The 10,710-nt window shown below is 44.9% G+C and overlaps 1 protein-coding gene across 2 annotated transcripts; it reads right to left on the bottom strand.

Annotated features, from left to right (window-relative positions):
• Positions 1–328: 328 nt before the first annotated feature.
• slitrk3a (SLIT and NTRK-like family, member 3a) lies at positions 329–8,228 on the bottom strand. Of its 2 annotated transcripts, none has more exons than XM_043702147.2 (2): positions 6,672–8,228; positions 329–3,844 (listed from the first exon to the last, which is right to left on the bottom strand). In XM_043702147.2, exon 2 carries the CDS (start codon positions 3,765–3,767, stop codon positions 1,143–1,145), a length of 2,625 nt encoding a protein of 874 aa, XP_043558082.1. In that variant the 5' UTR covers positions 3,768–3,844; positions 6,672–8,228; the 3' UTR covers positions 329–1,142. The 2 variants fall into 2 exon arrangements, with proteins under 2 accessions (XP_043558082.1, XP_043558080.1); XM_043702145.2 differs by lacking the exon at positions 6,672–8,228 and adding an exon at positions 5,291–6,327.
• Positions 8,229–10,710: the final 2,482 nt, after the last annotated feature.

The following is a 10,710-nucleotide window of genomic DNA, read 5'->3' as shown; positions in this document are numbered from 1 at the left end:
GAATAGAACAAAATATTTAAAAAGAAACTAAAATTCCCCAAAAACATAGCTGAGTAGAAGTACCATCGTGTTCATGTACAATCGCTTTTGCAATATTTGTTTGCCTACTGTGCTTAAGTCTCAGAAACTGCAAATGCCATTTCAGAGACAGTAGATTATATTAAGGCAAAACATTTCTAATTATAGTAGATGGACGAGAGAGACTCATTGTAAGACAATATATTAAATTAGATTCTGGAATCGGAGGTTTTCTTTTTTCATAAATTAATATCTTATGTTTCCTTCGCCTGCTGTCGTTCTACTCACATACAATCTCTACATGTCACTGCATAGTTTATCACCTTTTTATTATGAAAGCTTTACCAGACGCAGTCACTACATTGAGTTAACATTATTACCTTTACAATGATTGTTCACAGAAATTACAGAATAAATATGCACACTTCGAAATCTTTGTGTGTTTGAGAGAGAGAAAACATTAAAAGTGCTTCTTACAAAGCTGTTAGTGGTGTAAGCATCAACATTGACGAGCTTTTTTTAAGAAAGTGCATTGTTTATAATAAAATCTTGGCGTCATATTCACAAATTGAAATCCGTAGATGCGTCGTAGAGTTTTTTTTATATTCCCCTCTTGAATATAATATATATTTATATATAATATATAAAAAGAATTAAATAACACTGAACGATAGAGCGTTGCAGTCACTTTAATTACCAAGTTTACTTCTTGTCATTTGAGCGAGTTACACCCCGGCAGTTTTACACATGCAGCAAGACTGCAGTCAATGTTTCACAAATTTTGCCCTCGGCGTTCATTTGGGTGTGAGAGGGAGAGAGCAAGAGAGAGGCTTCACTTCCTGCCAAATAAAGTGAACAAAGTCGCTGCCAGTAATGAATAGGGTTATTTATATGACGGTCGATAACCAGCCCTCTATATGACTACAGACGGCACAGTCAGTTCTCGTTACCATAAAAAAATATGATTGATATCATTGCTGGCTAAAGTCTGCAAAGGCACTTTATTGAATATGATTTGAATATGGCCTTTCGTCCAAAGCAACCTAATGAGGGGGGTGGCGGATAATTTCCCTTTACCTTCTAAAACATGCTGTGATTGGGGTTCGTTTCCGTTGGTATGATATCTAAAATCGGTATGATGTCTTCTCTAGTACTTCGAGGTAGTCTGGCTTAGTTTGAAGTTTGGCCCTTAACTCGAGGTATTCGCTCTGGGTTTGCTCAGGGTATCCCCGTCCAGATGAGCCAAAGAGAATGGTTTCTTTAAACCTGGCATCTTGCTGTAAGTCAGGATATTGCATGCCAGGAGGGTGGACATGTAGCTCTTTTAACTTGGGCACGGTGCCATAGAGACAGTCCACAAAGCCAACCGTGTGAGCTGCTCTATCTCTGTCCAACACAGTGGGATAAATAACACCATTTTCTGGAAAACTTGCAAAATCGTTAGTCTGATTAATCGTAACTATGGTATTAAGGTTGCTGTTGGACAGTGACGTTTTCCATTCCTTGTCTTTCTCCAGAGTTTTGTAATTAGTATTATTTTCCTGAGTCTCTGAGAATTCCTCCTCCATTTCTCCCTCACGTGGTTTATAGATAGGATTGTTGCACATTTGAGTGACGGGATGGGGGATGTAGTCGTAGACGTGGCTGGCCGCTTTCTCGGGTGAGTTGGCAGCTCTCTCCTCGAAGATTCTGCACTGCATTTGCATACCAGTCAGGTCTACGTCCTGCCGTCTCCTGAAGGGCGATTTCTTACGCCTCCTAAGCACGAAAGCAAAGAGACCCGCTGCAATAAATACAGCGGAAATGAAAATGATCAGAAGGCTCAGGATCAGGACTGAAAGGGGAATGGCGCCACCTTGCGAGGAGAAGCCGAACCCTGTGGTTGTGGAGATCACATTACCATTCCCCCCGGAGCCTGGCACGGCCGGAGAGGCAGCGGCATGTTTCAGTTCAGGGCACAACACCTCGTAGTCGACCATTTTCAGATCCACCCCTCTGAGGAACTCCGGCGTCTCGCACAGCACGCTGCCAATCAGTTTAACTGTGCTGATCTTTTCCACCCATTGCTTGAGAGCAATCAAATCGCACGAGCAATCCCAGGGATTCTGGTTCAGATCGATCTGTACAATGGAGTCCAAATGCTCGAGCACTCCACTCACCGGCAGATACAGAAAGTAGTTATTTCTCAGGTTCAGCCTACCCAGAGAGGTGCCCGTGAAAGCGTCCGTGGGTAGAGTTCGGAGAAGATTACTGTTGAGAAATAATAGTTTAAGGTTGGGCATCAAGCTGAAAGACGCTGGTTGGATTTCTCTGATGATGTTGTATTCGAAATATAGGTACTCTAAACTTTGTAGCCCTCTGAACATGCCGGGGGTGAGACGTTCGATTTCGTTGTTGTTCAAATACAAGGTCTTTAAATTTGGAAGATTCATGAAAGCACCATCTTGAATATATGACACGCTGTTGCTCCCCAAATGCAAAAGATCCAAACTGGAGAAATTCCAGAAATCTGACCTGTAGATTTTCTGAATTAGATTATCAGTTAAATACAACTTCTTAGCGTTCAGCGGCCTTGGTATTAGTTCAGACATATTTTGGATCGCTTTATTTTTGCACTGTACTGTCAAACCCAGATCATTGATATGTAAGCTACAGGAACATTCCGTGGGACAGATGATAGGGATGGGAGGCCTGGTCTGGTAGCCTGCAACTATCGGCTGATTTTGTCCCGAATACACACTGCGTAGAGTTGGCTGTGCTTTTAAAGTGTTTGGAGTCTTCGTTGCTTTTGGTAATTTACCTGATGTCTTGTATTCAACAGAAGAGGCCGTGTATGTCACCGATAAAGACATAGAGGAGGGTTTGGTAGGCCATGCATTGTCGTTACTGGAAGCAAGCTGCGGGATTCCCAAGCTGACCTCTACCTCTACACTTGAATGGATCGGGCACAATTCACTTCTCCTGATCTCCCTCAAGTCCTTGCCATGGAGATGGAATGGTGTCTCACACGTAATTTCCCCGACAAGAACTGTGTATGGTATGCTTTCTAGCCAAGACTTCAGTGGCATAATTTCACATGTACAGTTCCATGGGTTCTCCTCCAATTGAATCTCCATGAGGCGCCTGCCAATGTATTCCAGCGTCCCCGCATAAGACAGTGACTTTAACCTATTACCACGCAGATCGATGTGGGTTAAGGAAACCGCCCTGAAGAGATTGTGCGGTAGAAGTGGTATCAGATTGTCATTGATAATCAACACTTTCAGTCTATTGAGGTTCCTAAATGCACCGCCATCAATCCTCTTCAGCACATTGTAGTCGGCCTGTAGATACTCCAAACTCTCCAAACCCAAGAATGTATCATTTCGAAAAACCTCTAGTTTGTTTTCATGTAAATATAAGCGTTTCAGAAGTTTCATGCCATTAAAGGCACCTGCCTGAATGTCCTGCAGTGCGTTGTTGCCAAGATTGATTGATACTGCGTTGGTTAGAAACAGAAAACCGTTAGAATAGAGTTTCCTCATAGAGTTTCTTTGTAGGTAAAGTTTAAAAGGTCTCATCCATGACTCGGTTATCTGACTAATATTTGTAAAACCTTTACTTTCACAGTGTATTTGCAAAAAACTCTCCTTTTCTTCGCAGTAGCATGGCTCCATGCAAGGTTCATCTAACTCTTTCGAGTCCTCCATTAGTGGAATCGACGTACTCCATCCTAGAGCTATTGTGCTTAAAAGGGTTATCCAGAACATCCTTATGTTTTTGTTTCTCTGTTCAGCTGGAGGTACAGCAGTTATTAGGCGTAGGGGAACTCCTGGAGATGCAATGACTGTACATAGAAGACACGTAGAAAATGGCATTAGATTTCAGAATTCCCTTCAGAAAAACACTGAATCCTAACAAATTGGATTCATCATTTTCAATGTAGATACCCCAATCATACATAGAGACATCCCCTACATTTCTCCATTAATACAGAGTATTCTACGTAAGAATGTTGTATACCTATGTCAATACCAACGAAACAAAGGCACGAATATGTTGCAGCAATTTCTTGGAAATATGAAAGGCATTTGACAGCATCCGAGGCGCATACGAAGATAATGACATTTCTGCACTGCCAGAAGCTGGGGATTGATTACTGTTTCTCATTTATTTTAATTGATTTTTTTATTTGTTTTTTTAAAAAGGGAGACAAACAGGAAATTGGCGAATTGCTCCTGAAGAAAAATACGTCTGAACGTTTGGTGATGTCCAGTCCAGAGGGTGCAGAGAATTAGGCTACACCGTGTGTTGCGAACAGCCAAATCTGTGCATTGTCCTCATTGTTCTCCTTGTAATAAAAGCACTCTGATTTCTCCCAATTTAATCCAATCATGTGCACTCTCTAAACTGGAGTGACAGACACCAACCTTATGATTGCTAATGTGAAAACTCATTTACTTTGGGGCGGGGCGGGGACCTGTCAATTTAGAGGTTTGCAAATTGCAACATATAAACATTTCCCACATAACCATCCTCAACTGTGGAAGGACTGAGGTCAAACACAGCAGAATGCCACTAAATCAAACCCCGGTAATCTGATGGTTTATTGTGGTGCCTACATTTGCAGCCCCATTAGTGACGTCCGTGAATCAGCTCGGGCTTGGAAAGGATCTTGCACATCCTTAGATGCTGTACTGACCAGCTCTGTTTTATTAGTTAGAATCAGAGAAAAGCCGATTTTGCGCATAAATATGACAGTACATTGTGTCTAATTTAATCACGGATTTGCTTATTGTAATCTCCCCACATTAAGGTGAAACGCTGACAGTGACCATGGATTTTAAAAAATCGGTGCTTTTTGCTATATTTCACTTACACGATATACAGTTGAACAAGTTCTGTGTTTGAATTTGTTTGCTTTTTATAAAGCAAACAAAATCCCTTAACCTGCGCTGGAAAGCAATGCCAACTCAGTAAATAAACTCGAAAGGTTAATGACAAGGAGCGAAAAATCGGAACAATGCAAAGGGAAGTTCAAAAATAGAAATGCTGTTGAGAGGAGGATTAAGTGTGGTACTCGGGAGTGGAGAATAGAGAGAGGTAGACCGGGAAAGACGCAAATTCCAATAAAGGCATTTAAACAATCTGTTACTGTCTTACCAAACAGATACAATCATAACATTATTCTATTAGGAACAACGCCTTCAAGAAGCCTCAGTCAAATAGCAGCCCGACCACCGAATGTTTCAACACAATGTGTCTAAAGACTCCAATACAGCAGTCTACTTACCGTCCGTAGCCGATTTTAGTTCAAGAAGTGAAAAGAGTTGAGGATTTGCTCGAGCTGCCTTCACTCCCGCTGTTGAAGAGTCGGAGGAAAATGCCGACGTGATAAGAATGTAAGTGCATCTTTAGAATGCAGCTCGCTCCCCCTCCTGCTCCCGCTCTCTCTCTCTCCTGTTTCTCTGCCTCTTCAATGATGGCTGTGGAAAGTCTGCCTTTAGCTCACCCCCAAGCTGCAGGGACGGTTCGAGGCTGCTGCTTTCAGCCAGTGCACCAGTACATTTGGGATGCTCGGTTGCATCGGAAAATCACTTGCCCCCGATCAGTCTCTTGATGTTTTTTTTTCCTTTTACGTCATGGGATGAGCTTTGAGGACTTAACGGCTGAGTGAAGCGAGCCAGGAGTGTGTGTGTATGTGTGAGAATGTGTATGTGTGTGTATGTGTGGAGGGGGTGGGGGTGGCTGTAGATGCGCTTGGCACTAACGTTGGGTGGGTGTGCTAGGAGCACATTCGCTTCTGGTTTCTCTCAGGAGAATTTCATCGGCTCAGTCCTTTTCTTCCCTTGCTCCGAACTCCTCTTCTTCGGGGGGGGGGGGGGGGGGGGTTGAGAAAGGAGCGGGAAGAAGTCAGCAGCGCCCAGAATCGCATCCGTTTTATTGGGTCACCGGCGGTTTTGTGTTCGAGCGGAGGATTGACAATGAACAAACAGGCGTAGACCGTAGACTGGGGATGGCGGGGATTAGATCCAGAACCGTCCGCTCGGAGGGAGACTCAGTAGGTTCCAGGCGGACTCCGGTAGATTCCCCTCCACCCCCACCCCTCTCTCCGCGCTTTCCAACAGCAGACTGACAATCACAGACAGCCCGCAGCACCGCACTCTTCCGGATTTAATCTGATTTATTTATCTCCCACTGGCGCGTTGCTTGGTTTCCCCTGCACCAAACACTCACCGTTTTAAAAAAAAACACGATGATGACAGCTCAACGTCGCCTTCGCTAAAAATAAAACCCCCGTTATCCTGGTCTTTGGCGTGTGGGCTTGCTGCTCAGGGATTCGGGCTCATTACGATCACCAGAATAGTTTGTAATCTCTCTCTGACCCCCTCCCCCAACCCCTCCCCCTCTCCTCCAGGATGCTGTTCAAATCCTGACAGGGCAAGAGTCGGAGGGAGGCTTAAAGAGGCCGCGCTCTGGCCCCACAGTGAATTCAGAGAGCACCGACTGAAGTGGGACGCCACCCCGGCTGTGTCCAGCTCCAGCCCCGCCTCCCCACTGAAGCTGCACAGCGTCCGTTCACACAAACCGACTCCCGGGGTCATCCAGCAAAACTCCAATTCAAGATGGTCGGCACTTTCTGCACCGCTCCTGCGGTGCTTTGAGACACTTACTTTATTCTAACATGCGTCGAATTGTACGAAACGACTGGAAAAGACTTTCTGGATGCTCCGCTCCTGATTGGTTAACCGGAGAGCAGCTATCCCTGGGACACGCTCTTCCTTAAAGGGGTCGAGACTCCAAGCTTGAGAAAACTGCCTGGAAATCATCGCTTTCTGGCGCAAAGCGCCTCCGGCGTGGCTTCCCTGAACCTGGCGGTGTCTTGCTCCGAAGTGAAGGTGCCACAAGGAATGGCGGTGACTGCAGTCAGTGCACCTGGGCTCTGGGGTGTACTCCACTGGCCAGGGCGCCTCCGCGCCCCTGAAACCATTCACTGCCAGATAGGACCCGCTCCAGCACTAGAATGGCAAGAAGCCATTCCCGACATGCTGACGCTTTGACCGAGCCGATTAGTATGCAGCTTTTTTTTTCAGCTGGACTATGACCTCGTTCGCCCCCGCCCCTCCAATCTTTAGAGGTGTTGGGGGAGGGAGGGAAAGCCCGTTTATAATGACCGTGTGCCAGTTTAGACAGAGCGCTTGTCTCAATCACAGCTCAGTCCGGCAGCTGCAACACCATATCCATCTATCCCAAATGTTTATTTCTCACACCTTGGGCAAGAGATTTGTGAGTAAGCTGGGGGATAGTGAACTTGGGGCTCACCGAAAGGTTATTGCTTTTCCGGATATTTAAAACAAAAACATACGTGTTTTTTTAAGAGAGGTCACAAATTATAGTGACTGTAAATATTAGGTTTCATCGCAAACTCGGGTGAACAGCAGTGGCCAGGCTGGGGGCTAATGCTTTCCGTTCAAGGGCTAAATGTCTCCATAAGTAAAAAAAATGAGCAAAAATAAACGCGATCCCCTCCTCTCCCCCGGAACCCGCGAAGACGGCAGATCCCCCACTCCCCCGGCACATTCAGCAAAATATGTTTCTCACAGAGAGGCGGTAACGCTCACTCTCACGACCTCGGTGATTTCCCAGTTTGATGGGTTACTTTCGAGCAGGGCAGCGCCCCAGAGTCTGCGCGGAGGTTCTGTTTTTCTGCAGAAGACGTTTTGTAGTGGCAGAGAAATCAGAGCAGAGGAGCCATCAGTGAGGGATCGGTTATTCCCATCATCCTTTCTCTTCCTCTCCCCACAGTCCACGCGGATGTCTTTACTTAGCAAATGAAGAAATCCATTGTATCGAAGAGCGAATGACTGTAGCGACGGGAATCACCCGTTATATGTTTTGGAAATAAAACTCCCTTTCATTTCTGCCGATGAGAACTCAAGTTTTCTCTCGGTTGCAAGAGCGAAGGCCAATTCAATACCCTTAACCCGATCAGTAACTCACGGAGGAATTCAAGCTTGAACTCTAGATCTTTATTTGGAGATAGGTGCATGTTGACGGAGACTCAAGACATGCTACGTAATTTCAAAATAAACACATGCAGTAATGTTCGATTTTAATTTTGAGGTCTCCGCTGTATTGATTTAAGTAAAACGCTTTTTTGTTGTTGTTTTGCAAGTGTGTTGAGTTATTTACTGTTTTATTATCGGTGTTGACTGACTGAGCAGTGTTAGGGAACAGTAACACTCGAGTCGGATCTAGGGAGCAGAGTGTGCCGGTGCGCACAGATGGCGCTGTGTCATTCCATTTGGTTTTGAGGGCGATCAGACTTGCAGATGTTAAACTCACTGACCATCTGAAGTAAACCTCAGCGGACTCATCCTCTACCTCCAGCGCCAGAGCCAAGCTACAGCGAAGGGGCAGGTTGTCCATTCACAGACACACCGTGTAAGGCGGAGTTTTAGCTGCAGGTGATGTGTACAGCCATTCCTGATGTGAAGCTGATCGCTCCTTTCCCCCCACATCTCTGCCAGTTTGATGAATAAGACCTCAGACAGAGGAGGACGAAGTCGCCGGTGCATTCTCAATTTGTAATGGGGAGCACGATGGTGTGGAATCTCCTCACACTCTCCTCTTTTAGATCAGTCTGGTTTATCAACGGAACGATAATCGCCGTATAGACGTAAATAAGCATGAAGACCAGATTCATCAGCCATCGGATCAGAAGTAATTAACTCAAGTGCCGCCCCTGAGCCTGGAATGGGAATCGTCCGAAACAGAAAGACAAAATTAACACCACAACCCCCCAAAAAGCAATGAAAACAACAAATTGGCTCTCCCGTCTATTATTTTCACACAAATATGGAACAACACATTAATAAGCCCGCCAAGTCCTTCACCCAGTGGTGATATCTTGCACAGTGCCTGCTGGGTTCTGGTACAGAGAGTGACACACATAGAATTGCCAAGCCTCCAAGCGTTGTCATGAGGTCTTCAGACACTGAAGGTTAATCCCCAGGAAACTCCAGCGGGCAATTGCTTTGAAAGAAAAACAAAACAATTTCCCCCATGTCTTACTTTTACTTACTTATATTTCATCTTTTTTTTAAGGTGATGATTGGAAACACTGAAGCAGACAACGAGGATTCTTTCAGCGAATGAGGAAGGGCAAGGAAAGTCAATAATTGGAGCAGTCGTTGGGTGGAAGGTGGGGGAGGTCGGGCAGTTCAGTATGCTCAAGCAGTTAGTAACTAGATACGCTGTGTAGGTGTTTGTGTTTTAACATTGTGTGTTCTAGATATGCAATGGTTTCAGAAGTATATTTTGGCACAAGATGCGCAAATGCTTCCTGGAAATGTTCAGTTATAAGTGTTGTAATGGCGTCAGGTCGTGCTGAGTAAGTGATAACTGTAACATTTCCTATCGGAATTGACATCAGCAAGAATGGGGAACATGTGTCTGAATTTGATGAGCGATCACTGGGATCGAACATTTTGGCCGCAATCTAGGTCTAACAGAACATTGGGCTAAGTGTGGTTTCAGTTCAGGCATATCTATTCACCAATCACTTCTTTCAATGAACAATAATCAGATCTACATGCTGGAATTTAACTCAGTATTGCAACTTTTCTTCAGTCTTCTCGGTGTCACCATAGCCTTGTTGGGACCGTTGGCACCACCTTGCTGTTTCTCTAGCTTTCTTCAACTTTCTGTCACTCAAAATAATCCATCCAGCTTTCAAGTTTCTGTTTTTAACCTCAATTTGCCCTTCAATTGTTGCCAATGTTAATTTTGTGGGATTAGACATCTAATTTATACTATAGGAGATTCACGTTATTGTTCGGACATTTTCAATTGGGGAGTGCAGACAACAGCAAATTTGTACAGTTATAACTGAGTTCAGAATTTGATTTTCTCAACGGGAATTTCCCTTTCTTCAGTCCTATATGGACAGACACGCCTCATTGTGTGCTAGCGCCTTGTATCAACATTAACCAATGGGAACTTTATGATTCTGCCAAACTGTGTACACTTTATCTGTGCGCTCAGATGTGCTCTGTCTCGTGTTTCTCAAACTATGTCGCCGAAATATATACAGGAATCCTCTAAAGCTGCGCAGCACGCATGCCCCAGTAGTAACTGAGCGTTCGAACCATCATTGCAAGCCACGATGATGGTTAGCAAGCTTCCTCTGAGAAGGCAGTACAAAAGTAGCAAATGAAAGAATGCAATGATGCAGGACAAGGAGATTTACATGTATTTGTGTGTGCGTGGAAGCCCGGCTCAAGAACAGGGTTGTAGAGTTGAAAGTGATTTCATAAACAACAAATGTGCTCTTTAATAGAACGTCGATCCCCGAGGGGTTTGTAAATAAGCCAAACGCGCAAAAACAAAACCCGACACTTCACCAGAGAACACATTAAGAAGGGTTTACGTTCCAGCATCCGTCGCGGTCTCATTCATTTCTGTCGGGGTCGACAGATTTCATTGTCCCAGATACTGACTTTCAAATTCGCGAGGTGAGCAGCCAGCAACCAGGAATATGGCAGTGCCGGCCAGGTGCGATCTTCAAATGACATGACATTAAGTCATCGACCTGAAATGTCAACTCCGTTCCTCTCTGCACAGCTGCTGCCTGACCTGCTGGGTGTTTCTGTTTTGATTTCAATCACTTTACCGGCTCCTGTCATCTTGGCGTTATCCGCTGACGCGATG

Source organism: Chiloscyllium plagiosum, unplaced genomic scaffold, assembly GCF_037043375.1.
Source record: "Chiloscyllium plagiosum isolate Xiang-an unplaced genomic scaffold, Cpla_swu_hap1 HiC_scaffold_13, whole genome shotgun sequence".
NCBI classification, from domain to species: Eukaryota; Metazoa; Chordata; class Chondrichthyes; order Orectolobiformes; family Hemiscylliidae; genus Chiloscyllium; species Chiloscyllium plagiosum.
The sequence above is the reverse complement of the archived record's forward strand: the minus strand, read 5'-3'. Positions and strand labels throughout refer to the sequence as shown.